We start from the raw sequence: 27,459 nt of genomic DNA, 5'->3' as shown, positions 1-27,459 counted from the left end.
AAGGATCCATAACTTGGACTCCATGCCAGGAGGTCTTTCAGAGCACTGCAGAGCAGAAATCAGACATTGACAGATGGAAAAGTGCAAACAAGGACGAGCAATTGGCAAAGAGAAAATACAAATGGCTGTTAAACCCATACAAATTTCTCTAGAAGGCAAAGAAATGCAAACTAAAAATTCAGTATACCTTTTCACTGACACATTTACAAAGTTAAACATATGTGCAAGTGTGTAGTGATGGTGAAGGACTAGAAGACAGAGACACTTGTGCACTGCGCCAGGAAGCATAAGCTCAGATAGTTTTTCCTGACATGCACGGCAACCTGGTTGTGCACGTCAGCTGGTTAAATGTGCCAACCTTTGACCAGGAATTTAATTTCTAGGGACTTATCATTGAGATAAGTTTAAACAAATGTATAAAGCATATATACAAGAATATCTGTTGTGGGTTTTTAAAAATAAGGTTAAAAAGAACAGAGCTAAGTAGTCACCAAAACTTATGATCTGTTTATGTAATTAAATATTTCATTGCCATTCAGAAGGGTGTTACATAAGTTTTGATTTCACTTTGGTTGTGTGTATGTGTGTGTGTGTGTGTGAGAGAGAGAGAGAGAGAGAGAGAGAGAGAGTGCACAAGAAAATGTATATATTCAAAATGACATACCAAATGCTAACCATACAATTAGTTGTTTTTATTTTGGTAATCAGAATTTAAGGAAGTAAAAATCTTTTCTTTATGTTTACTTATATCGTCTAACAAACCAGTATCAGTTGCATTATTAAATGTTGGATGAGAGAGAATTTGGTCTTTGTGGAAAACATAAAGCCCTCATGAGAATAATATTTAGCAAGATGACACAGGAACTTACCTGAAATTTCTTGTCCATCCATTTCAGGTATAACCAATTTTACACATACGTTAAGTTCTTCAATAATACTGTTAGGTATATTTTATCATGTACATAGAAACTACTACTTCATTTAAACCCAAAGAATCCCAAAACACTGCTCTAACAACTGAAACTCATTGGTTGTTTGCGAAGAGAAATTAGTACATCGAGTTCACAGACTTAAAGTGTAGTTCAAGAGAGATGCTCCGCTCGGTCTTTGATGCCACCGCTCTTGTTTTCAACAATGCCACACCGGTGTAGATGATGACTCTCAGGTACCTAGAGCCTGTGACTCACCAGAGACCCCTGTTTCCTAATCAACCATGTTTTTGCATCCTGCTCCCTTCTCCCGTCTCTCTTTAATTCCCACTCTTTGCATCCGTTTAATCTCTGCTTCTGTTCTTTCCTTCCCTACCTCTCTTCCTTCTTGATCCCTCTCTTTCCTCCACCGCTCCTACCTATCCTCTTTTGCCTTTGTCCCTCTAATTCACTCTTGGCCCTTTTCCCTCATTTTCTTCTCTTTCTGTCCTTTACTCTAACACCGTCACGCTTCCCTTCTTTCCTGCTTCCCCTCCTTTGCTGTCCTGCTCCCTTCTCTCTCGCTGTCCTCTTCGCTCATCCCCACATGTGCAGGTCTATGACACACAATTGGAGAATGTGGAGGCCTTTGAGGGCCTGTCTGACTTTTGTAACACCTTCAAGCTCTACCGGGGCAAGACTCAGGAGGAAATGGAGGATCCATCTGTCATTGGAGAATTTAAGGTAAATCCTTAAATGGGAATGGAAGGGAAGGCTGCAGAGTGGCAGCAGTGAAGAGGACAGGGGTAGTATAGACCAGTGTGCCGATGTTGGTGACCTTGGGGTGTGGAGGTGGTGAAGTTGCTGCTGCTGCAGAATCTGATGGTGAGGATGGTATGGCACTGGACTTGATGATGGTGGTGATCACCCTGGCAGAAATGAGAATAATGGTCATAATGGTGATTGTAATGGTGACAGTGATGATAAAAAGGAACAATGACCCTTCATTCTTTTCAGGGCCACTTCAAAATTTACCCCCTCCCAGAAGACCCAGCTGTCCCCATGCCCCCAAGACAGTTCCACCAGCTGGCTGCCCAGGGGCCTCAGGAGTGCCTGGTCCGCATCTATATCATCCGAGCTTTTGGCCTGCAGCCCAAGGACCCCAATGGGAAGGTAACATTCCTAGAGTCCTACCTACCCCCAGAACTGGAGGCTGGGGTACAAACGAGCTGCAGAACCTATGAACTGCCCAGGGAGTTCACAGTAAACTTAGGAAAACAAGACAAACAAACTGAGATGTGACTGGATGGAGTTCTAACAAGAACTGAGTGCTCTAGAAGGTCAGAAAAGGCCAAAGTCAGCACAAGACTTGGGGATCATGGGAAGGCCTCATGAAAGGAATAGATTCTTAAGGATTGTTGGGGGTTTGCTATATTAAGAGGAAAAGAAAATAGCATGTCAGGAAGGGTCAAAAGCTTTGGTAAAGCTTTGCAAGGAGCCTGCTTAGTGTGTGTTTGGAATGAGAGCAGGCCATCGGAAGGTGCAGGCTGACACTGTGTTTTGTAGGCTTTTTGATGGTGGGGGAGGTGGAGGAGGATGGGGGAAAGAGGAGCAGGATTGGTGACCACGCAGTGCCATGGTAGAGGCTGAGGCTGAAGGAAAGATCAGTAATATTCATCCTGTCTTTATTTAAAAGTTGGTATTTCGTTCATCATGAAGTGTTAGCATTGACTTTCATTTTTTTAAATATTGCATGAAAATATTGTTTATCTTGAGTGTTGAGTCTTTTGGGCATTCCCTGAAATTTTATGCCTGAAGCAATTACCTTATCACTTCATTCTGGTCCTGGTCCTGAGTCAGAGGAGAATTTGAAAGAGGACAGGAATCTGGAGCTATGGGGAGATGGTGGGGAGGAACCAGAGTAAAGTTGTGAGATGAGAGAGGGAGGAAAGAAGAGGCAGGGTGGGAGCAGTTGGGGTTCTGAGGTTGGGGCTGGGGTCCTCTCTTGTCCCCTTAGACAGGTGCAGCTGTATCCTGGAGGTTGTGGGTGGAGACTGATGTTCTACCCTGGACTCCTGCTTTTCAAGATGAGAAGTCATATTTACCTTTGTCCCTCTGCGAGACCACAGGGCAGGATAGAGCGGCTCTCAGTCTGGGTACCATCGATGGTGGTCAGTTCATACACTTCATGCTGACTTGATGCCAAGATGAACCCTAAGCAGTCCAGCTGGAGGCTTCTGGAGGCTACTTGAGGGGATGCTGATGCTTGCAGGAAGTACCCAGGAAAGACCAGTCAGGGCTAGTTTGGGCTGACAGAGTCTGGCCATCTTTCTCCCTTTCATCTGCTGATGTGCAGGTCACAGAGCACCCCACCCCTGCCACAGTGAGTCACATACATAAGACAACTGTTGTGTTTCTGAAAACACAGGTGTGATCCCAACGCCCATAACCCCAATGTGCCAGTGGATTGGGAGAATAGAGGGCTCACACACCCCTTTTCTATGGCTGGACTGTAGGTGCAAGCCCACGAAGGGCCTAGTGGTGTCATGTGTGGGGGCAGGACAGGCCCTGACTGGTCAGGTGGCAGGATGGCAACTCCTGCTGATGGCTGAGGACTCAAGAGGCCTCCAAGCTGTATCAGGAAAATGATTTCACTTAAGTGCTTGTCTCCTCCTCCAGTGTGATCCTTACATCAAGATCTCCATAGGGAAGAAATCGCTGAGTGATCAGGATAACTACATCCCCTGTACACTGGAACCTGTGTTTGGAAAGTAAGTTGGGAGCAGGACTGTGTCTCCCCAGTGGGGAAGATATGGCTGCCACTGGGAGGTCCCCAGCTCCTGGAGCTGAGCTTAGTCCCTAAATCTTGCATGCCTATAGGGGTTTAATCTCAGCTAGCTCCTCCTTAGGCACTAAAGGTTTGAGTCCTGGCAGAAGCTCCTAGTGGAACACAATCAAAGACCTGTAAGAGCAGCAATCTATAGTATAACTCTGCTAATTTTTCTCTCTTTTTTTAGATGAACTTTTTCTTTGGAATAATTTTAGATTTTTAGAAAAATTACAAAAATAGCACAGCAAGTTCTTACTTACAGTTGTTGGTAAGTTCTTGGAAATTGTGACAAATATGTTGAATGAAACAACATATAACAAAAGCAGGTCTTGAATCAAGTTGTTCCTTCATCTTTGGCTGGGATTGATATTTTCTCATCAACATTATAACGAAATGACATTATTTGGGAACCTGCTATACGGTTTCCATTTACCTTGCACTCAATTTCCCTCACTGTTAACACATTCTATCATTGTGGTGTATTTGTCAAAACTGAGAAATTGATATTGGTGTCTTCCTTTTAACAAAACTTGGGACTTTGTTAGCAAGTTGTGTTTTGCCTTTGATGTCCATTTACCATCTCAGGATCTGGCATGAGAACCCTCATCTCAGGATCTAGAGTAAGATCCCTCATTTAGTAATCTTTCTCTTTCATTGTCCCGCATTTGTCTGTGATGGATAGATAGAGGAGAATGTGATCCAAGAGAGTAAAACGCTTTACTTGAAATCTAAGGATAAGAAAAGGAAGATTCCCCTGCCCTTGCTGGAAATAGCTCCAGGGCTCCTGACTTAATGTTTGCGTGTGAGCTTATTTCCACCAGAGAAAGACGACTCAGAGGGGGAGGTTGGTAGCTATTTCTCAAGCATTTGTAGCAGGCCTGCTGTGTTCTGATATTGTCAAGTGTCACGATGAATTCATAAGCAGGTTTCTATCAGGCTAGTTGAAGTCACAGCTCTGCAGCGAGGAGCCAGTCACCTGGGGAGATGGTGTTTTTGAGGGGAGCAGTGCTGCTCAGTGGTGAGCCACAGCCACACTGGAGTTGGAGGAGAGGGCTGCAGGGAAGAGGAGGGGAGAAGAACCCTATTTGGAGCTCCAGTGATTGGCCTGGGGCCACTGCTAGTGGAACAGGCAGTGAATGGGGAGGAGGGCTCAAAGCCCAGGGCAAGGTGGAGAGTGCAGAAACACCCTTCCCACTCCATTTCACCCTGTCTCCCCCAAATCACAGCCAGGCTGCTCAGCTTGGGGTTTCAAGCTTCCCTTACTTCAGAGCAGAAACTCTTTCTACAACCCACGTGTGGAACAAGCAAACTCGGGGATATAATCAAAGCAGAACTTAGTTTTTGTCTGCCAGTTCCCCGTAAACATTTATTCTGTGGGGTTTCTGCCCTCATTCCCTGAGTGGAAACTATGACAGGCAGGCAGGGAATTTTTCTGCTCACCTTTAGCCAGTCCACTCTGTCTTAAGGCCTCGGTCTGAAGTCAGTAAGCAGATGCCCATCAGACGGCCCTGGGGGTCAACACCCCCTCTCCTGGCTGGATCCACTTAGAGTATAGAGTTGTGTTCAGCACATGGTGTGTGTGGAGGAAGGAGGGCGCTTGCTTCTTCTTGTTCCTGTTTTGTGTCCACATCCCCCCCACCCTCCGGGTTGTCACCAAGGTTCTGACTCACACAGGCCAGGACTGAGGGAGCCTGTGTTAGAGGTGAGGCCCCACCTCATGTGCTTGCTGCCCCTGCTGGCCGGGCACCCTCTGGGTGGCACATGCTTAAAGCCAGTTTATTTTCTTGTGGAATCTTTCTGGAGAGGCCCTCAGAGCCTCCCCTGCATCTCCTGACAGGAGTGGCAGATGCTGTGTGCCTTTCGCTAGTGTCCCCACCCTTGCTGCTCAGATGGACCTCTCCATAGTCTCTTGCTGCTGGAGCCCCAGCTTCCAGGTAGCAGGATTCAGGGCCTTTGGGGGGTCTTTGGGTAGCCCTCTCTGCAGGAAGCATTTGTCTTCTGGTCCAGCAGATTTGAGTGCAGCACCTTCCGAATGTAGCCTCTCTCCCCGCTCCTGCTGCAGCTGCTCTCATGTCCTTGAGCTCATGCCAGGTGTCAGGCTTGTCCCCAGCTGCAGGAAAGTCATGGCAGGGGAGCGGGGACAATACCACCACATGTGATGCCCATGAAGGGGGTGGGTCTCAGAGTACAGTAGGAGCTCCCTCCTAAGAAGTCTCTTCAGAAATCCTTGCTTCATCTGACTCTGAACTAGGTGTGAAGCCCTGAGTCCCAAAAGTGGGTCCCAGACCCTCCCCTTGGTAAATTCCAGAACTCTGGTCCCTTGCTCTGGAGTTTCACATTTCTTGTCTCCTGCTATCCTGGTGAAAACTTCACTTGTAGTTTACTGTTCCAAGTCATTTGTTCATTCTGTGATCCATCAGGCAGGCGCCTGCTATATGCACAGTCCAGATTGCTTGGGACAACACACACACACACACATACACACAAACACACACACCCCAGTACTATCCCAGCAGATGCTGTGGGTGGTATGCTTTAAGAGCTACAGGGGAATGAGGAGGATGAACTGCAGGGCTACTCCAGGGAGGGGAGGAGGTAGCAAAGGATGACTTAGAAGCCTCTGTTCTTGCCCACCACCCCCTTCTGCCTTAAGTTCCTGCCCTGCCTGCTGACATTGGGGAGCCAGCTCTGGCCTGACACCCCTCCCCCGCCCCGCAGGATGTTCGAGCTGACCTGCACTCTGCCTCTGGAGAAAGACCTGAAGATCACACTGTATGACTATGACCTCCTCTCCAAGGATGAAAAGATCGGGGAGACAGTCATCGACCTGGAGAACAGGCTGCTATCCAAGTTTGGGGCTCGCTGTGGACTCCCTCAGACCTACTGTGTGTAGGTGCACAGGGCCAGCTGCTTCTCTGACAATAGGCCCTCTAAAAAATGGGTGCTTCCTGTGTGTCAGCCCTGGATAGGCCTTGTCTCAGTCCTCTCGGGGTCTTGTCCCCCTCCATAGATGGGGAAACTGAGGCCCAGTGATGTTACAGTTTATAAATTGTGGGATTAGGATTTCAACCTCTTTGTCTGACCTAAGAACCTGGTTCTTGTAATCTGATTGTCCTTAAGACTCTACTGAGAGAAGGAGGGAGAGAAGAAGGGAGACAGACAATGGGACATAAGCCCAGAGGGACCTTTAGGGGATTTATGTTGCCCCTCAGTGAACACCTGCATAGACTATCCCTATCTCCTCCTGCCAATTTGGGTCTTGTCTTGGTTTAATTCTCTAAATCTGGAAATTGGAAACTTTTAAGTCCCAATTCTATATGTATTTAAACAATATATACATGTCTCAGTTTCCCTACCGTCTCTAAAATGTAGCTCCCCAGTCATGATGAGTAATCACACCCTCGGTGAAAGTGAAGATAGGCAGTGTGTGTATGTGGGTGTGCAGGTCACGGTGCACCTCTGGCCTGGGCAATATCCTGAACTGGCTCCAATTTGTCTTGTGTTGGGCCTCAGCTCTGGACCAAACCAGTGGAGAGACCAGCTCCGCCCCTCCCAACTCCTCCACCTCTTCTGTCAGCAGCACAGGATCAAGGCTCCCTCGTACCAGGCAGACCACGTAGTGTTTCAGGACAAAGAATACACCATTGAAGAAATAGGTGAGCTGCCATGTCAGCCCAAAATCATGGGGCCGGGGGCTCTCCCTCTCCCTCCTTCTCTCCTGTCAAAAGGGTCCAACTGGTCATATTCCAGATCTTCAGTGTGGTCTCTCCAGCATAGCCAAGACGGGCTAAACTGGCACTTGGTACTTTGGGGACCAGTACTTACCTGTGATAATAGTGAAAATTAGAGTCAAGGTGGGGCAAGGGTCAGGGGTCAGTGTGGGGTCAGGGTCAAGGGTCAGATAGAGGCCAGGGTCAGAACTCTTTCTAAGGTCAGGTTGGTTCCATCTGAAAGCAAGATGAAGGGTGCGTCTGAAGCCAGAGTGAGGGTCAAGTTGGCTTCTGGCATTAGGTATTAGATTTTGCTTAGAGTTTTGAGGTACAGTTCGCCTCTGAGAAACAGTTTTCTACTTGAATTACGTTAACCTGTCAGCTTGACCATGATGGCAGCTTCCAGATCACCAGTGCCCAACCAGTACCACAGCTCCTGCACCTACAGCCTGTAAAGGGCAGGCAGACAGTAAACTCACTCTTGCCCCTGGAATGCCTGCTCTTTTCATGAGAATCCTACCCCGTGTCTGGGATGCCTGCATTGCCCACCCAGAGTGGCTCAGACTCCCCCCACTCCCAACTCAGAGCAGCTCAGAATCCCCGGGGGTGTTAACAGCCCCAGCTGGCCGCTTGATTCCCTGGTTCCAGAGATGTTCAATGTCAGTTGGTGCTGAGGTTATAAAAGGGGAATGACAGGTTTGATGCCTCCCCCCCATCCCAAATCCCCTCCTCCTCCTGTTTTTCTGATTCTCGCAGGTCATGGCTGAGCCAGGCCTCTCCATCAGGCCCTAAACCCACCCCATTCTCTTTCCTATAGAACGTGCATCTGTTTTAGGGGTGGTCTCATTTCCTCTGTTACTCTGTGAGCAGCTTTAGCACAGGGACCAGGGTTCATGGTCATAAATTTGCAGGGAACGAAAGCCAGAGAACTAGAGATGGTGAGGCCCAACATCTGCCTATTTTTGCAGATGAGGCCTAAGCCGTAGAGGCCAAGAGTGGTTAACAACCTGCCCAGTTACCCAGCCAGTTAGGAGCAGACTCAGACAGTGGTCCTCCTGCATTTCCAGGCTGTTTCCCTTGTGGCACTGTTAAAGTGGGCAGGACAAGTCTGATGGGTAACTGTGTGTGGATGGAGCGGAGGGGTGGTGGAGGAGGGGGGAAGGGTGTAAGGTGTGGCACTGGGAGTTGGTGGGCAGCAAGATTTTCCCTACAGAAAGCAAGACATGAGGACCAGAAGTGTGCCTCAGCTAGGGGTGAGGGTGCTGGTCTAGGGGCTTCCTGAGACCCAGCCAGCCCTACCAGCTCTTGCTCACTCAGCCCTGGCAATTTTTGCCTTCTCTTTGGGACAGAGGCAGGCAGGATCTTGAACCCGCACCTGGGCCCTGTGGAGGAGCGTCTGGCCTTGCATGTCCTCCAGCAGCAGGGCCTGGTCCCCGAGCATGTGGAGTCCCGGCCTCTCTACAGCCCCCTGCAGCCAGACATTGAGCAGGTAGGAGTGCTGACCCCCAGCTAGCCCCAAGGACAGCATGGACAGCCCCAAGGTACTCTCTGGGAGCTGGCATTTGGTCAATCCCTCTTTGACAGTGTTTCTCCACTATCTGAGGGGTCACCGCTTTCAGGGGAACTTTTAGGGCTGACCTCCACTCCCAGGTTCCCTGCATGCCTTAGGGTCTGGGAAAGGAGCTCTGGCACCTTCTGATCCCTACCTAGGTCAGATCTCTGACTTTCTGTGAGTCATTCTGAAGCCTCACTATTTCAGCCTGGCCTCAGGATGCCCTCATACCATGTGGCCAGTAGTGTTCCAGATGTCCAGCCCTGTGCTGGGCTGCAGTGGGGTGTTCAGAGCAGGGTGGCCAGCACTCTATGACAGAGTAACAGCAGCCACAGGGAGCAGTCATCAGGAGGGGTGAGGACATCCTCCCACATGAAGGGTAGCCTACCCAAGGGGCCTTTCTGGAGAGGCTGAACTCAGGGCTGGGTTTTGAAGGAGGAGGAAGAAAGAGAAGGTTAGAGGTAGAAAGAGGCCAGGGTAGCTGTAAGGATGCTTTTGTGGGACGTTGCCTCTGTTGTTGGGAATTGAGCCCCTCTTCCCCTTGGTGCTGTGGCCACCAGCTTCCCACACAGCACAGCAGGTGTTGGGATTTTAGTTAGCTCTTGCCTTCTTTAGCTCTGAGAGCCTACGGCAGTGACTTGAGTCCATGCCCCTTCTTCTGTAAGGTGGGAACAGAAATAACAGCTGGCTTACAGAGAGGGAGGGAGCCGAGGGGTGCAGGTAGAGTGATTTCCTATTGCAGAAAACCTCTGAGCTCCCCCATGACTAAAGTATGCTCTCTGACCCTCTGTAGCTTCACATGTGCCGTTCCCTCAACCCGAAATGCCTTACTCCCCTTTTCCATCTGGCGAACACAGATTTGGCTCAAGCATCATGTATCTGAGAAACCTGTCCTAATCCTTGATCCCTGGGCATGGACCCAAGTCAGCAGCCTGTGGGCCAGTAGGGGGTCCTGTCGGGCACCTCCCTTACAGGGCAGTGGGCCCCTCCGAGGAGGGTCTGGATTTTGTCTGTCCCATGCCTTAAGTGTCTGGCACAGAGCAGGTGGCTGGTGAATGCTGGCTGAGTAAGAAGGCTGGTGAGAGAACAGGGTTTTGTTTCCCCAGGGGAAGCTGCAGATGTGGATTGACCTGTTTCCAAAGGCCTTGGGGCGGCCTGGACCTCCCTTCAACATCACTCCACGAAGAGCCAGAAGGTGACTAGGCCCAGCCACTGGCTTGGAACTGAGTTGTGGGTGGGGCCAGAAGGTCATTCTTGGGCCAGGCTTTGGGCGACTTGGGCCACAAGGTTCTGCTCTCATGTCGGCTGGCCAAGTGTCTGGCCAGGCAAGCATTGGAGACTTCTTGGGTGATCGGGCTTCCTGGCATCTCAGGGTGGAGCACCACCCTTTGGTGGGAAATCCATGTGGACCTGAGTCATTCTTCTCCACAGGTTTTTCCTGCGTTGTATTGTTTGGAACACCAAGGATGTGATCCTGGATGACCTCAGCATCACGGGGGAGAAGATGAGTGACATTTATGTGAAAGGGTAGGGGACTTCCTCCTTCCCATCTGCCCCAGCTCTACAGCATTGCCCCTTTTTCCTCTGGGTGGGGCCCTATTGAGAAAGTGGGGTGGGGGGAATCCGGTGTAGGAAGAGGGGAATGGAAAAGGGAAGAGGGTCTTTCCAACAGTCTCCATCTTTGGGGAGTTGTTACCTGGCCAGATTTCTTCTTCCATGTAATCTTTGGGTTAAACTTACAAGATGTCCCTCAGGAGAGATTAGAATGTTTTTAAATTCATGGCACATTGGGCACATTGTGGAGACTTCTTGGGAAATATTTTGGGTTTATCTTTACCAAGTTCATTTTATCTTCTTAATTCCTCATTTACCTAAGCTGAAGATACATAGCATGGTGGAAACCTTAGTTAGAAATAACTTTCTGAAATGTGTATGTCTAGTTGGATGGTTGGCTTTGAAGAACACAAACAAAAGACAGACGTGCATTATCGATCCCTGGGAGGTGAAGGCAACTTTAACTGGAGGTTCATTTTCCCTTTTGACTACCTGCCAGCTGAGCAAGTCTGTACCATAGCCAAGAAGGTGAGTGTCATTCCCGTCCCCAAGGGTGCTAGTGTCAGGGCTTTCTAATGTCAGCGTGACCACACACCAGTGACCACCCTGTCATCACTAGGCCTTCATGGCTGCCCCACCCTTGTTGGACTGACCACTGCCGTCCCCCCATGACAGCTACAGCCATCATCTCATCACTGCCACTGTGATCACCACCGTTTCCCCATCACTGGAAATGTCACGACCACTATTGTCTCCATCACCGTCAATGTCGCCACCTCCATTGCTCTGTCATTTCCAATAACACTACCACCATTGTCCTCTCACTGCCAAATTTATCACCACCATCGTCCCATTAGTGCTCAAACTGCCACCACCATCTCCACCTCCACCTCCACCCCCAGTTCTCCCACTTCCACCTTCATTGCCCCCTCACCATCACAGCCCATGATGCCAGTGCCACAACCATCATCTATAACTGAGGCCAAATCCTGAAATTATTGCCTTTCTCCCTACCTGACACAAACCAAACAGCAGGAGAGGCCATGGGGTCAGAAGAAGAAGAACACTTGCAGGCAAACCCAGCACGGCCATCAGAAGGGCAGTGGGGCAGACCCCATAGGAGAACTTCCCAAGAGGACCAACCTGGCCTGTGGATTTGGCATTGTAGGACTGGGTGTTGCCAAGCAAAGTTTCTACTGCTACCTCCTTACCACATTTCTGTGTCTGGCACCTGTGGTCACTGTCCAAGCTGAATAGTTGCTGGAGCGACTCTGTTCTTCCAGGCCAAAACCCTCTCCTCTTTCCCCAGGCTGAAGGCACCTGGTGAGGCCTGCTGCATCATCCCGGGGAGTGGTGGATTCAGGAGCCTCAGTGCTCTCTGATTCAGCATCTCCGAGTTTAGGTCTCCTCTGGCCCATATATGCTTCATTCCTGACATAGGCAATACCCGAGGGCAGTGGCTCCTTCCTGGTTGCACCACACCTGTCCTTAGGGAGCGGCCTAGAGCTCCCTAAGGGGAAGGGTGCTGCAGGCAGCGAGGGCCTCGTGGCCAGGCTAACTGGAGGTAGGAGGAGCCTCTGTTGGAAGTGCTGGCTGCCAGTGTCCCAGCCTAGTGCTCTCCCAGCCAAAAACCTCGCTGAGGTTTAGTTTCTTCAGATGGTATTTTTTTCCAGAGGTGGCACAAGGCTTCAAGTTGCAAAACTTCTAAGACTCCTTTCCCTTAAAGAAGGGAAATATATATAATATACTTCCACCTCCCAGGCCTTCTTAATTCTCTTCATTGCATCCTTGCTCATGACCCCTACCCAGCCCAGCACACAGCATCCTCTACACTGTAGGGAAACCAGAATGTCCCACTGAGCGTTCTGTAAATAGCAAACAAAGAAAATACAGGGGGGCAATGTTAGATGAATTCTTTTACCCAGGGGTTGCTGCATAGTCCTACAGAAAGCAGAATTCAGCAACTGTCCTGAGTTCTGTGAGCCAAGGAAAGACTAGACTGTTTGTAGGCTGAATCTTGTTTGCCTCTGCTCAGTGTGTCTGTCCGTTACTAGATGTTTCCATGGCAAAACAAATGCTGCATTCGATGGGGAGAGTTCCAGTTGAAACAGCCATCATCACTCTTCTGTATGGACGCAGGGAGAGTGGGACTGGAAATTGGGTGGGGCGCCAAGTCATCCACGTGCTGTCCCCGGTGCTCACCAAGCCCTGCAAGACCTGGCGGGGGAAGCTGAGGCTGAGAGGTGTTAACGGGCCTGCCCAAATGCGAGGCAGGATGCCCTTCACTGTTAAAGGTGGAGCTACAGCCAAGATACAGGCGAGGAGTTGCACTACCCAGAGGCTTCTGGTTTTTTCTACAGTGTGGAAGGAGAGATAACCTCTGGCACTGTGACAGGGATTTGAGACAAGCGACAAAAGCTGGTAGCTGCTGTTATGCTGAGCAAGGGAGAGAATACGCTAATTGGTGGCACAGAGAGACCTATTGGGGTCACTGATTAAGAATTTGATGTGGTCCAGTGCTGGCAAAGATTCTCTGCGCTATCAGTCCCCTCAGGGAAGAAGGGAAGAGTGATCTGAAACATGGTGGCACTGCCCACAGGGAAGGAAGGGAACCCAGGAGTCCAGGGGTCCAGGAGAGACACTTAGGAGTGGGGAGGCTGAGGGAGCCTCGGAGCGGGAATTCCACCTGTGTGTTGCCAGGTTCCTGGAGAGGGTGGGTGGAGGCTGGTTGGTGGAAATCAGAAGGGAGGTTGAGACACAGAGCCAGGTGGTGCTGAAATCAGTCAGGAGCATGAGGGAGGAACTCGCTTGACACAGCAGAGTCAGTGGGTCCCTTTGTGGGAACAGGGAGGCAGGCAGAGCCGTGCCCCTGGAGGCAGGCAGAGCAGTGCCCTCTGTAGGCACCAGTGAACCATCTGGACGAAAGGACTGAGTCAGGAGTGGGTTAGGATGGGGGCAGTGCACAGCCTCTGGGCTCCCCTAGTCCTGCTGCAGAGCCAGCCCTCTGCTGAGGGGTTCAGGGCCTCTGGCAGGCAAGCCCTCAAGGGACCCCATTAACCAGACGAGACTGTCGTAAAGTACAAGGTCTCCTTTCATCCAGCTGCTTTGAACCACCGCTGGTTGCCCCGACTGGCTCCCCACCTGGAACCCAGCACACCCACTGGGGCCTGCCTGCGCGTCAGGCACCCACCCTGCAAATAAACAGCTAGTAAAAGGGCCCAGATCGGGAGCGTAATGAGCACTGGGGACCTGGGGGGCCATTCCCCAGGCTGGAGCCCCAGCCCAGCTGCTCCCACCAGGGGCCGTTTGAACCTCTGGCTCATTACTGAGCCCATAAACTGGGGCCAGAGGCATGGAGGATGCTGGCGGCCTGTGCAGGCAGGTCTGTGGAGCTGGCCATAAAAGCCCTGCCAAGGAGGGAGGCACCTGCAGGAGGGCAGGGGCCCAGAAAAGGGGAAGGCCTCAGATGGGCTTGGGGGCCCAGAGGCAGCTGGGGACCTGAGCCCTTTCTCCAGCCCAGGCAGCAGTCCAGACTGAGGTCTTTGTAAGGTGACTGTTCCTCACGGGGCATTACTGTGGTCTTGGTTGGGGCCTGCGTGACCTGGATTGGCCACAGTGCAGTTGGAGCCCTGGCTGTGTAGCAAGGATGTGTGTACAGAATCCTCCAGGCCAGACAAGCCCTGTGTGGTCAGCACTGTTCCCCAACTCTCCATGGAGTTTGCCCTCTCTACCCCACTGAGACTTGGGGGCCTGCAGTGGCCTGAAACTCAGGACCTGGAGCCTACTACCTGCAGGAGTGTCAGAATGTTTCCTGTCCTTGCCACCCACTCAGGGAAACTTCAGTGAGAGGACAGAGAAGAGGCATGAGCAGGAAAACCCTGGTGACTGTCCCTTGGGTTGAGTGGGGCTGCATCCTGGGGTGGATCCAGGCCTCTGCATGCCCAGCCCCCACTCCTCAGCTGCTCCAAGACACCTCTCTAGGATGCAGCCCAAGAGGAAGCTATTTCACACTGATGGGTCTGAGGTGTGGAGAGCTGGGGATGATGAACTTTCCAGCTCTGGAAGCTTTTGATTAGCTGTGGGGAAAGTTCTTGGGGGTGAAGGTGCAGTGAAGTCACTGTCTCTGAGTGCCGGCTCCTTATAGCAGTGTGCTGGGGGGATCCTTCTGCAGGAAGCCAGGGTGGGGTGGGAGGCCCAGGGCCCCAGCCAGTGCCCCCTATTCCTGAGATCACACCAGCTGAGCAGGAGTTAGAGGCAGAAGCAGGACTTTGGAAAGTGAAGGTTTGGATTTCACACCAAGCCTGTGACTTCCTATCTGTGTCACTTGGACACCTTCCTTGCGGTAGGAAAGTATCTCCTGCATGGGTTGTTGGAAGGCTGAGTTCATAGTGGTGAAGGGCTAGTGCATGAAATGTAGAATATAATATTATCATCAGCAGTCAGGCCTTGGGTAAGCCTCTATTTTCATCATCTGTAAAATGGGAATGAGAACCTTGCCTCATAGAATTGGGAGGATGGAAGGAGCCGTCTTATGTGAGGGGAACCTGCATATCCTCTGCCCCTCTCGGCCCGTAGCATCTTCCTGCCAGGACCTGGCTTACCACCACCTTTGGGCCCCCCACTCCACTGCCTCCTCTAGGCAGCCTCCAGCTGGGAGGGACCATGGCCCCTCTCTCACTTGCCTCCTGCTTCCTCCTTTGGGTCAGGATGCGTTCTGGAGACTGGATAAGACTGAGAGCAAAATCCCGGCTCGAGTGGTATTCCAGATCTGGGACAACGACAAGTTCTCCTTTGATGATTTTTTGGGTGAGCACCATTTTGGGTCAGCATCATTCTGCACCTGGGGGAGCTACCCCAGAATCCCCACTGTGTGTGTGTGTGTGTGTGTGTGTGTGTACCTCTCTGGGGAAGCCTGTGAGAGGTGTGTCCTACTTCCCGCCCTCAGGCAGTAGGGTCCCTGGGCCTGTGACACAGTAGTGCCGCTGTGACCAGAAGGACCAGCGGGTGGGCCCTTCGGCAGCGGTGGTATTGAACATAGCTCGTGGGCCATGTTGGAGGTTAGGGCTCAGAGAGGTAAGGAAGAGCGGGAAGCCCAGGTGGAAGCATGCACACACCTGTCGCTGGCTGCCCCTGGCTGGCTTGACAGAATGCCCCTTAGCCCCAGGTGCAGACTGAATCCAGGGGTCTCAGTCATGCTTCACCTCCATGCTGGAGTGACCGGTGGCTAACGCACATGCCGATCCAGGTCCCCCAATCCCAGACAGGCTTCTGGTGGGGAGAAGTGTGCCGAAACCCAGGGAGCAGGAACTGCTGGGGTGAAGGATATGACAGAGAGTTCTCTTGCAGGGTTTAGGTGCGGAGGGAGAGACACTCTTTTTTTGTTTACAGACTTAAAATAAACTTTAAAAGCACACTTAGTATGTGATTCCATTTACATGAAATGTCCACAACAGGCAAATCCATAGAGACAGAATGTGGGCTTATCATGGGGAAGAGGGAGAGGGCAGTGGCGGGTGACTGCTAATGTTTCTTTGGGGATGATAGAAATGTTCTGGAATTGGATGGTGGGGGTGTTTGCACAATTTTGTAAATGTGCTAAAAGTTGTGCTGAGTTGTGCTTGTTTTAAGATGGTAAAAATGGTGCATTTTATGTTATCTGAAACTTAAAAAAAAAAGGAACTTGTAAGAAAGGCAGCCAGAAGTCAGGAGTCCAGTTCCCTATTCTGGCCTGCAGCTGGGGAGCAGGGTGGTCTTGGGTGAGTCACTAGAGTCCGCCTTGGGTGGCCCTAACTGCAGAAAGGTGAGTTGGCGTTAGCTGAGCCCTGGGGCCCCTGTCTGAGAACAGCTCCTGCAGGGGTGGGGAGGAGCCTGCTCTGCTCTCCTTCTCCTTAGCCCTGCCACACCAGCCTGGCCACCTGAGCTCAGAGGACCCCAAACCACCCCAGTACTTCATCATAACAGATCCAGGGTGTCAAATTCATGATACCAAAAAGGACTCTCATCCTTTTACTTTTTATTCTGGAATACATAATTCCTGCACCGACTTTGGAAAATGTAGATTTCTATTTGATTATCATCTCACTATTCAGAGATAACCTCCACTAATATTTTGGCATATATTATTTCATGTGTAAATTAACAATGTTATCTATTTTCTTTATCTGTATATATTGAAATGGATTGGTATTATACATACTATTTCATATCCCGATTTAAAAAAAAAAAACTTAATGTTTAAAGAATATCCCTTCTGTCGCTGTTGTTTATATGCATACGGCTGCAGCATCCTTAATTCCTGTGTAAAGTTCCATCATGCACATGGGTCTTAGCCTAAGTCATCCTCTCTGGGAGGAGACACAGGTCACCTCCAGTTTTCCAATGCTTTTTTTTTTTTTTTTTGACCCTTTGTACATCTTTCCTGATCTAAGAAGCATATTTTTAGAGTTTTTGTGCATTTTAGTGGTTTTCAAAACATTTAACTCAATTGCCCTCTAGAAAGATCTGACATTTTAAGCTCCCACCGTTATACAAGGGCACTATTTTTAAGCTCCCAGTTATACAAGGGCACTATTTACCTTAAACTTTTGCTACTGGTGCTATCTTTAAAAAAAAAAAAAATTCCGCTATCTTTAAAAAAAAAAATTCCAGCACGATACCTCTTTTCTATTTTCTTTTTTTTTTTTTGTCTCTTTTTTTTTTTTTTTAATTTTTTTTTTTTTAATAGAGGCATGCTTTTATTTATTTATTTGTTTGTTTGTTTTGTTTATACATGCATTGGGTACAGTCAGAAGCACGGGAGGGTGGGAGAATTCACCAGAGCTAGAGCGGGGAGCAGAGCAGGCAGAAGGACCGAAGTACACTGCTGAGGGGAGCAGCGGGCGGCAGGAGAGGTCTGCGCGCCATGTGGGACCCTCCTCCAGTGGCCGGGGAGCAGCCGGGGATCGAACCGGCGCTGCAGAGGCCGCGGGCAGCTTCGCAACCCAGCGCTCAACCGCTGCGCCACAGGGGAGGCCCGTCCTCTTTTCTATTTTCATTTTAATTTCTTCATGACTTGCAAGGTAGAGTGTTAAAATGTATTTATTATTCATATTATTGATGGGATTTTTTTTCATGGTTTTGGGATGTTTAAGCTTTTTTTTTTAATTGATTTTCAAGCTTTTTTAAAAAGATTTATTTATTTATTCATGCAAGAACTGGGGTACAGGCCAGAGGTGTGGGAGGTGAGAGGAATCACCAGAGACAGAGTGGGGAGCAGAACAGGCAGATGCAGTGAAATACACTGCTGAGGGGAGCAGCGGGCAAGTCAGGAGAGGTCTGATGTGCCACTTGGGTTGCTCCCTGGCAGGGGATCAAACCGGTGCTGCAGTGGCTGTGCATAGTGTCATAGGTTGCATCTTAACCCCTTGCACCACCAGGGAGGCCCGATTTTCAAACTTTTTAGGTAGTAAGGCTATATTACAAATAACTTCTCTCATTTTTTTAGTTGCTTTTTAATTTTTTTATGGAGTCTTTCTTTGTTTACAAACTTAAACTTTTTGGCATCTGTCTATTCACCTTTCCTTCATGGGGTGAGGCTTTAGAAAATTAATTTTAAAAATAAAGGAAATCTGCATTTTTACTGAATGAGGAAATATGTTCAAATTAAAGTTTAATAGGTTCATCATTTGTCTTAAAAATGAAACTATTGAAACTACTGCTTTTTTTACTCCATGAGATTTTTTTGACTCCTTCATATTTATTTTCAAGTTATATATTGTACTTTTTGGAATATTTATCACTTTTGTTTTAAAAGTGATAGTTAAAATCTAGAATCTTGCCATTCAGAGATAGTCCTGTGTTTCTTCATAGTTTTTTATGTAGATGCGTCATATTGGGGTAATTGTGTGTGTGTGTGTGTGTGTGTCTCCTTATTTTTTTCTCATTGTATTGAAACCAAAGGGGATGGGAAATATGCATTCATCTATACTTGAAAGGTGGAGAGGTGTGGGTGGAGGAATAGCTTGATGAATGCTGATACAGAGGTGCACAGATGCTAGAAAAACGATATGTGCTCAACAAATGGTAGTTCTAGAAGGATGTGTGTAGTTAGATCAAAGCAGATAGGTGGGTAGAAGGATAAATGGAAAGAAAGAAAATTAGAAAAATAGTTCCAAATCGTTACTTGCAGTAACGAGCATTCTATGCTTAAAAAAAAATCTAATGTCCTTTGCATGGTATTCAAGAATTTCTTTAATTTGATCTCAGAAAACATTTTTTAGATTTATCGCTTTCACTTAATCCCTTTAGTAACTCTGCCCCAGTCCCATCAACTTCATCATGTTGTTGTGATTGGATTAAGTGAAACCACATAAAATTGTTTTTATAGGTCAAAGGCTATTGAATACCAGACTAGCATTTTTGTATGGTCTGACCTAATGGATGGAGTTATACAGGGAAATAACGGGTAAATAGATGAAACAGTATAAAGATGGTTGCTTGGATAACGAGGTGGGCTGATGAAAAAATTGGTGGATGAACCACAATGAGATAATACTTCATACCTACTAGGAAGGCTACAAAAATATACCCAAAGTGGAAAATTGCAAGTGTTGGAGAGGATGTGGAGAAACTGGAACCTTCATACATTAGTGGTGTGAATGTAAAGTGATGCAGCTACTGTGGAAAACATTCTGGCAGTTCTTCAAAAGGCTAAACATAGAATCATCATAGGACCCAGCAATTCTCCTCTTCAGCATATACACTGAAGAATTGAAGACTGGACTAAGGCACTTGTGTGACACTGTCCAGGCAGTGTTATTAACAACAGTCAAGACAATCCAAGTGTCTGTCCACAGATGACGGATAAACAAAATGTGGCATATCCATTCTATGGAATATTATTAAGCCTTAAAAAGAAGTTAAATAATGACTTGAAAACAGTTTGCTAAGTGAAATAAATAGACACCAAATGACAAATATTGTATGATTCCACTTACATGAAATATCTGGAATAGGTAAATTCATGGAGACAGAAATTACATTAGAGGTTACTGGGGGCTGAGAGAAGGGAGAATGGGGAGTTAGTGCTTGATGGGTATAGAGTTTCTGTTTGGGGGATGAACATGTTTTGGAACTAGGTAGCGGTGATGGCTGTTTTGAGTGAAATTAATGCCACTGAATTGTATACTTGCAAATGGTTACAATGACAGATTTTATGTTGTAAATATTTTTTCACAATAAAAATAATTCAAAAAATCGATGCATGAATGGCTGTGGACAAAGGGGGAATGAATGGATTTGTATACAGTGAGGTGAGTTGTTGAGCAAGTGTGATGTCCTGTAAAGAGTGATTCAATAAAGGTACATTAATGGGCATGAGGATGTGTGAGTGGGTGGATAAGCAGCTGCACAGATGGGATGAGAGGGAGTGACTGGAGAGATGGAGAGTATATGGGGTTTACCCATGGATAGAAGATGGGGAGGTGACAGTGGGTTTTCCTTTCACCTGCCCAGCCCTGGGGTGGCCCTAGCTTGCAGTGATTGAGAAACCCTCAGTCAAAGCCCCCCTCTCTGCCACAGGCTCCTTGCACCTGGATCTCAACCACATGCCCAAGCCGGTCAAGACGGCCGAGAAGTGTTCCTTGGATCAGTTGGATGACACTTTCCACCCAGAGCGGTTTGTGTCCCTTTTTGAACAGAAAACAGTGAAGGGCTGGTGGCCCTGTGTGGCAGAAGAGGGTGAGAAGAAGACACTGGCGGTAAGTCTGCTGCCTCTAGCTGCTGGAGTGTGGGAGTGGCACTCCCATGGACTCACTGGGCACATGCCTGTTACGCTCCCTCTCTACCCTCCACTTTTTTAAAAAATTTTTTTAAGATTTATTTATTTATGCGTACAAGAACTGGGGTACAGGCCAGAAGTGAGGGGGGTCAGAGGATTCACCAGAGACAGAGTGGGGAACAGATCAAGCGGATTGACTGAAATACACTGCTGAGAGGAGCAGCGGGCGAGACAGGAGAGGTCTGCTGCGCCATGTGGGTTGCTCTCTGGCCAGCTGGGGATTGAACTTGTGCGGCAGTGGCTGCCAGTAGCTTCATAGTGCTGCATCTTAACCCCTTGCGCCACCAGGGAGGCCCCCACCCCTAACTTTCCTAGGCACCGTCTCTCTTCCCTTCAGCTGCCAGCCTTCCACTTCTTGAAACTCACACCCCTAGCAAACCTATTTACATCAAAAGATACCCTTATCTCCAGCGCCTCTATGGGTACTCTGCACTTCTGTTGTCACAGGGACCCATGTCCTGGGCTCCTTTCTGACCTGGGCCTCTTCTTGGGGGCACAGCTTCAAGGGATGACCCTTGTACCAGTCTCCTTGCCCAGAGGTCTACTTAATGGTGCGAATGGGGACTGTGGGGAATCCACTTTCCTCTGGAGGGGAAGAGAATCCTTGACAGTTTACTTAGAAATGGCCTGCAGCCAACTAACCTCTAGAGTAGCCTTTGAAATAAAATGTCCTGGTTGTGTAAGGAATTATAACAATGATTAAGGCGTGCTATCACATTAAAAGGAAGAGGGAAAGAGCATGCACAGATAATATGCAAAAGGTGTACAAATCATTAAACATTAAAAAAAGCTTTTTCCACTTAAGAGTGAAATAATGCACTATTTTAAAATGTGAAAACATTCTTTTTTGCTTGTTATATCAGAATACAAAAATTGAAATTCTCCTTGCTGGTGAGGATGCAGGACAGGCCCTCTCATTTACTTCTGCTGGGAGCCCTAGTGGTTTTACACTTGAGGAAGCAATTTGTTGGGTAGTACGTAGGGGGAGATTCAACAATGTGTATGTCCTTGGACTCTCTCATGCCACTAAAATATGCCCTAAAATTAACCAGTTAAAATTAATAATTTAGGTTATAGGGTGTTTGTTGCAGCATTATTTAAAATATCAAAGAGTTAGAAACACCCAGAAAAACCAAAATAAGTAGTTTACTAAATAAATTATGGTCAACCACCCCACAGAATGTCTTGCAGATACTAAAATCAAACCTTACACACTATATAACTAAGTGAAATTCCTAAGTGAATATTCCTAAGTGAAAAAAGCAAGCTATGGAACAAAAATTCACAGTGTGGTATTTCATATATTTACAGAGAAAAACAGGTCAGATACATACATAGGGACATTAACAGGACTTGTCTCTAGTGGAAGCATGGCTGCCTTTCTCCTTTCTGCACACCTGTCTGTAGTTTCTAAATGTTCTGCGAGGAGCAGGTACTGCTTTTGTAATCAGATCAACTATATATCTTTTCAAAAAAGATAATTAAGTGGCCCTGGCCTGGCCTGGCCCCCTTTCAAGCATGAGGCAGAGCCTTTGTGTCCCTGACAGTTTCCCTCTGTCCCTGCAGGGCAAGCTGGAGATGACCTTGGAGATCGTGGCGGAGAGTGAACATGAGGAAAGGCCCGCTGGCCAGGGTCGGGATGAACCCAATATGAACCCCAAGCTTGAGGACCCCAGGTTAGTGTCACCTCTGACCCTTGATGCCTGCAGAGGAGGGCCTGGGGGTATAACCACAGTCTGAGAGATACTCCGCTTCATAGATATGCAGAGGCCTCAAGACCCACGTAATTCACAGACAGCTGTGACATGTCCAAGGTCACATGGTCTTAGGGAGCAGACGACTGGCATATTCTTGGGAACACCGGCTCCCTCAGTTAATTCCAGAAGCAATCACCATTGGGCAGCTGTGAGCTGCATGCCAAGCGTCCCCTCGTATGGCATGTATATGTTGTGTGGTGGAATGTTCCCTGCCGGCTAATTGGTACTGTCCCCATTTTGCAGACAAGGAAATAATCTCAGCAAAGCTAAGTGAGGTCATTCCATTAAGAAAGAGGTGAAACTGTAATCCTCATTCCGGTCTGGTTGGCCCTGGAGTCTGACCAAGATCTTCCCCTAACCGAGCTGCCTTCTGTGGTTCTACTGTGGTGTCAACGTGGCTTTAAACCGTCTTCATTATCCTAACTAGGAAATAGGGCAGTCCCTGCCTGTCCTCCTTCACACACCACTAAGGGGTATAGATGAATCCAGAGGAGACTGAAGCCTTGAAGGCAGTTACTGGGGACCGGATGTGTGTGCTGCTTCCTCCCCACAGCCATGTCCGTGGAAGCCAGACTCAGTGCAGGCAGTGCTTTGTCACGGTGCTGTCCACAGCACCATGGTGGCAGGGAGGTGAGAGGCCTTCCCATCCAAGGATGTTGGGAAAGAGCAGAGACCAGGGCACAGACCCAGCAGCTGCAAAAGATGTGAAACAGTCGTTATAGAGACACCAAATGCTGCAAGCTCTTTGGGTTTCCAGGCTGACTGGGGAAAGGTTTTGAGGTTCTTGACTTTCTGGGTTTACCTCCTGTTATCCTTCCCGGTCCATGCACCAGCTTAGGCAAGGGGTGAGTCTTATCTGGGGCTGAGTGGGCCACAGCTCTCTTAATATGGGCTCCTCGAGCCTCTACCTGGCTCCCAAATCTCTAGTCGGTGATGAAGTCCTGGGTCAGGAAGAAGAGGACGGCAGGAAAGTGTCCTGGAGTGGCATGTTTAGGGCTTGGCAGCATAGGGGGCATGAACACTGTAGCAAAGGCTGGGAGGAGAAGGGAATAAATTTTGGGGGTAGGGGCTGGGGCCTTGGGGGGCGACAGTGGAGGGCCAGGGATTCGGCAGCAAGGCTTGGGCAAAGAAGCCTTGTAAGGGGGACCCTGCTGACCAATGGGGTCTTCCTTTCAGGCGCCCTGACACCTCCTTCCTCTGGTTCACCTCCCCGTACAAGACTATGAAGTTTATCCTATGGCGGCGGTTCCGGTGCACCATCATCCTCTTCCTCATCCTCTTCATCCTGCTGCTGTTCCTAGGCATCTTCGTCTATGCCTTCCCGGTGAGCAGGCCTGAGGGGGCAGGCACAGATCCAGTCTTGAGGGAGCCCCTGGTCTGAGAGGGAGACATAGCCTGTACTCTCAGTCCAGTGGGGGAAACTGAGTTCTTGCTCTTGATGTGAGATATAGCTGTCCTCAGCCAGCCCTTGGAATATGTAGTCAGAAGGCCAGGCTCCTTGGACAGAGATGGCAAGGGTAGCAGGGGAATCTCCTTGAAGGAGGATTTCTCTTGGGTCTGGAAAGGAAGGAAGGTGTGGGTGGCAGAGCAGAGGGGAAGGTCTGTCTGTTGGTGAGGGTGGAAGCTACTAAGACCCCCAGGAAGGGACGACCTAGGGCCGAGAGGGTCTCAGTGTCCCCCTGAGGACTTGATGGAGTGTGTCCTGCCTCCTGCAGCGGGGCAGGCATGGGGGAAGGTATAGGTGAGCGGGATAGGGGGGTTAGGGGGTGGGGAAGCTGGCCCAGGAGTCTCTTACTTGGTAGGGGCTACTCCGGAGGTCCCTTTCACCTGACAAAAAGCCAGCTGATAACTGGCAAAGGGCTGCCAGGGCCACATTTTGAGGGTGTGGACCCTCACTTGCAACTCCCCTCACCCCCGCCTCCATAGGGCCCCTCCCAAGGGAGGAGGACCAAAAGATCTTCCTTGTCTGTGCTTCTCAGTTCTCATAGCTCATTAGGGGAATCCTGGGGATGCTCCAGTTCCCCATGTTCCTGAAGCTTCAGACCTTGAAGGGACTGAAGGGTTCCCAGGCTGGTACCTGATTTTTAATGTGAATTAAAATTTAAATTAAAATTTTAATATGAAAATTTCAAATGAACACCAAAGTAGAGAGAATGGTAAAATCAACTCCAGGTCACACCTACTGGCAAAGAAATAGACACCAGAGTGGGGAAGGGACAGGTTCAGGGCTACATGACACCCTGCACACAACTCCCAGGCTGGGGCCACTGTGGCCTCAGTCCCAGTCAGCACCAGGCCACCGGTCAGAGGCACTGTGCCTGCAGCCTGGGAGTTCCTGGCCTGTGAGCACTTTGCTTTGTGCATCCTCCAGGAGGAAAAGGGGGACAGGATGGAGAGCCCCCTCGCCCTGTGGCTGGCCAGATGATATTAGCAGAGAGAGCCAGTTACAACCACATGCCACCCCCTCTGGTCCTTGGTTTCATGAACTGTGGGGTACAGCAGAGAAAGGGGTCTGGCCTGGACATGCAAGCCCCAGGCACCCTCTGTGACACATGCAGCAAAGGAGGCCCTGGAGCCACGGTGGTGATGTTGGGCTGCAGGCCAGGCCCTGGAAACCCTTGGAGTCCACGGCTGCCTGGAGTGCCCTGCTGACCGTGTGCTGAGGCTCCGCGGAGGTCACGGCCTATTGGCAAAATGTGGCTGCTGTCTAGGGGTGGATCCAGATTGTTGAGATCTGAAATTTGGACAATTGGGGGGCCCTCTTGAAGCAAAGGAAGACGAAATTACAAATACAACATTATATCCGGGACATTGGAAGGGCAGTTACTGTGTGGGGCCTGGAGATAAAGCTGCTCCCAGTGGTGACTTGGGATCTGAGCTCTGGCCCAGGACTTCCCCTCAGTGTTTTCCCCGTTGGGCAGGCCCAAGTTGCCCATCGGAGTCGGGAAGGTATGATTTCCCTAGCCTGGTCTGCCCTCAGGCTTGCCTTCTCTCATTTTGAGTGTACCTAGCTGCCATTTAGCTCAGGAGGAGACTTGAAGCATGAGGTAAGGGTATACTGTGAGGATGTGGGAGAGGCTTGTGAGCTGGTGCTGCTGGGGAGCTCGGTCTACTGGGGAACATGGGAAACCCAGGGTACATTGAGATGCTCCATCACGAGGTTCAGGGTAGGTTTAGGCAAAGGAGGGCCAGTGCACACCCTTGCTCCTCAAGGAGGTGGAGCAGCAGCACCAGTACCCGTGAGCTGTCTAGAAAAGCAGAGTCCTGTGCTGGCCCCAGGTTGCTGAGGAGAATCGGCATTTGGGCACATTAAGGTTTAAGAACTGGTTGGCCGGCTGGAAGTCTGCCCTTGGAGTCAGGAAATGTTGGCCGGGTTCCTGCTCTGTCTGGGACTCACTGTGTGATCTTGGTGAGGCCTTCCTATCTGCGTGAGTGGGGGCTGGACAAGGTTAACTCTGACCTACTGTGACTGTGCTGAGGAGATCTCTTTCCCTTCTCTGGGGAAATATCTCTCTTGGTTGCACATCAAATCAAGCCTCCTCCCGGGGAGCCCAGGGAAGGAAGGAAGCAAGTTGAAAGTGATGTCACCACTGCCCCTTTCTCTGCCTAGTCCCTGTCCCTGCTGGCTAGGTGCTGCCCTGCCAGGCAGGTGGGCCACAGACTGGGCCTGCAGGAGCTGGAAAGGAGGCCCCGCTGTCTAGCTGGAAGGTGGAGGGGAGCTCTTCATTCACTTTCAGACTGCGAGCTTCCAGTGTCCCGGGGTAGCTCAGCCCAGGCCCCATGTGCGGGAGCAGAGGAGCCCTTGGGCCAGTAGCCCCAGTCAGAGCACGGCCCCTGCTTTCTGGGCCCCAGCCATGGCATTGCACTCCTTGAGTTCTCTTGGAAATTGTCCTTTGAAAATACCAACTTTGCCCTCCTCTCTCAGTGTTGGCTTGTGGGGGTCAGGTCCTTGGTGAGGGGTATCAGAATAGCGGGGCTGTCTGTGCCTGAGGTGAGGCTGCAGAATGTTTTGCTACAAGATGGGCAGTTTCTGCTTCCCTCCAGCCAAGTCCCAGACCTGGTTAACCTCACCTGACTTTTAGGCCTTGGGGACAGAAGGCCTAAAGAGAAACCTCTTCCCAGGTGTGGCAGAAGGGGGACCCAGGGCCAGGGCTATCCCCTCCAGTTGGCCTAACCTCCCACCCTCTTGGAAATTCCCCTGGGAGGGGGACAGAGAGGAAAGACTGTTTGATTCCTCTCAGCTCCCCCCAAAGCCAGCCGGGAGCAAGGCCAGCGTAGGGAGGCAGCAGGCGATCTGGCGGGGAAGGAGCGGCCGGCTTTGTTTCCAGAGTTGGCTTTCCCCGGCAGGCGCTGGGGAACATACTGTCCCAATTAGGAGTCCTGTGTTGTGTTGTATGTGTTTTCATGGTTTGGGGGGTGGTGGTGAGTGGGGAGAGGAGATTCCTGTCAGTCCTGAAGCAGCCAGGGCTTAATCAGAGGTGACCCGCTGGCTTGCGTCCTGGGTCATCCCTGTACCTCCCCTCCCCCACCTTCTCCCTGCTCCATGTACAGGAGCATGGTGGCCAGCGAGCCCCAAGTTCCAGGTGGTGGTGTGTGGGAGGGGACTTGGGGGGCAATGGTGATTGTGCCTTCAGACCACCTGTCTGATGGAAGAGGTTGGGTAGGTCTGCCGCTCACCAGGCCCCAGGTCCTGAGTCTTGGCAGCAGGTCTGAACGTGGGATGAGCCTCCATCGATAAGGGAGAAGACAGCAATTCAGGCAGCTGCAGCCCCAAGCAGGAGGTGCCCGTGGGGTTTCAGCAGGGTGTGAATTTGACTGATGAGAGAGCACTGGGAGGGGAGAAGGTTCTGCTGAATGTGCATGGGGGTAAGGAGGGCAAGGAGCCAGCAGGTGTCTGATAAGATGAGTCTTCTTTCCCAGCTTCTCCTCCTAGCAGCTGTCACACCTGTCCCTCCTCCTGCCTTCCAGAACTATGCTGCCATGAAGCTGGTGAAGCCTTTCAGCTGAGGAAGCTCAACGCAGGCTGCCTCTTCTGCCCAGCTCCACTGAGCTCCTCCAGACTCCAGCCTGACTGTCCTGCCAGGGTAGGCAGACAGACAGATGGACATACTCTAAGAGTTGGTAACATTGAGCCTGGGATCACCCTGCTTTCATCATTTCTTCCTGCCCCCAACCCAATCCTTTTTGGATCAGCCCATATATATTTCAGTATAAAACAGTTGGAACCACGAGGTGGTGTTGGTACGTGTCTCTGTAGTATCTGAGTGGGGTGTAACTGGTTGGGGGGGGGGGGCTGTGTCCAGGGGCCTGTGTATTACCTCTGGGTCAGTG

At 49.8% G+C, this 27,459-nt stretch overlaps 1 protein-coding gene across 14 annotated transcripts in view; it reads left to right on the top strand.

Moving 5' to 3' along the window:
- DYSF (dysferlin) overlaps positions 1-27,135 on the top strand; it is a gene marked incomplete at both ends in the record, with an annotated part of 204,204 nt that extends 177,069 nt beyond the window's left edge. For all 14 annotated transcript variants that reach the window (XM_084235744.1, XM_084235740.1, XM_084235742.1 and 11 more), the window contains 14 exons: positions 1,524-1,652; positions 1,926-2,081; positions 3,588-3,679; positions 6,457-6,627; positions 7,252-7,394; positions 8,798-8,937; positions 10,107-10,195; positions 10,432-10,527; positions 10,941-11,082; positions 15,261-15,360; positions 20,113-20,291; positions 21,938-22,047; positions 23,305-23,452; positions 27,097-27,135. In XM_084235744.1, coding sequence (XP_084091870.1) covers positions 1,524-1,652; positions 1,926-2,081; positions 3,588-3,679; positions 6,457-6,627; positions 7,252-7,394; positions 8,798-8,937; positions 10,107-10,195; positions 10,432-10,527; positions 10,941-11,082; positions 15,261-15,360; positions 20,113-20,291; positions 21,938-22,047; positions 23,305-23,452; positions 27,097-27,135 — 1,734 coding nt within the window. The remainder of the gene's footprint in view (positions 1-1,523; positions 1,653-1,925; positions 2,082-3,587; positions 3,680-6,456; positions 6,628-7,251; positions 7,395-8,797; positions 8,938-10,106; positions 10,196-10,431; positions 10,528-10,940; positions 11,083-15,260; positions 15,361-20,112; positions 20,292-21,937; positions 22,048-23,304; positions 23,453-27,096) is intronic.
- Between the last annotated feature and the right edge of the window lie 324 nt (positions 27,136-27,459).

This window comes from Talpa europaea (assembly GCF_964194135.1).
Source record: "Talpa europaea genome assembly, chromosome: 6".
Classification (NCBI taxonomy): domain Eukaryota; kingdom Metazoa; phylum Chordata; class Mammalia; order Eulipotyphla; family Talpidae; genus Talpa; species Talpa europaea.
The sequence above is the reverse complement of the archived record's forward strand: the minus strand, read 5'-3'. Positions and strand labels throughout refer to the sequence as shown.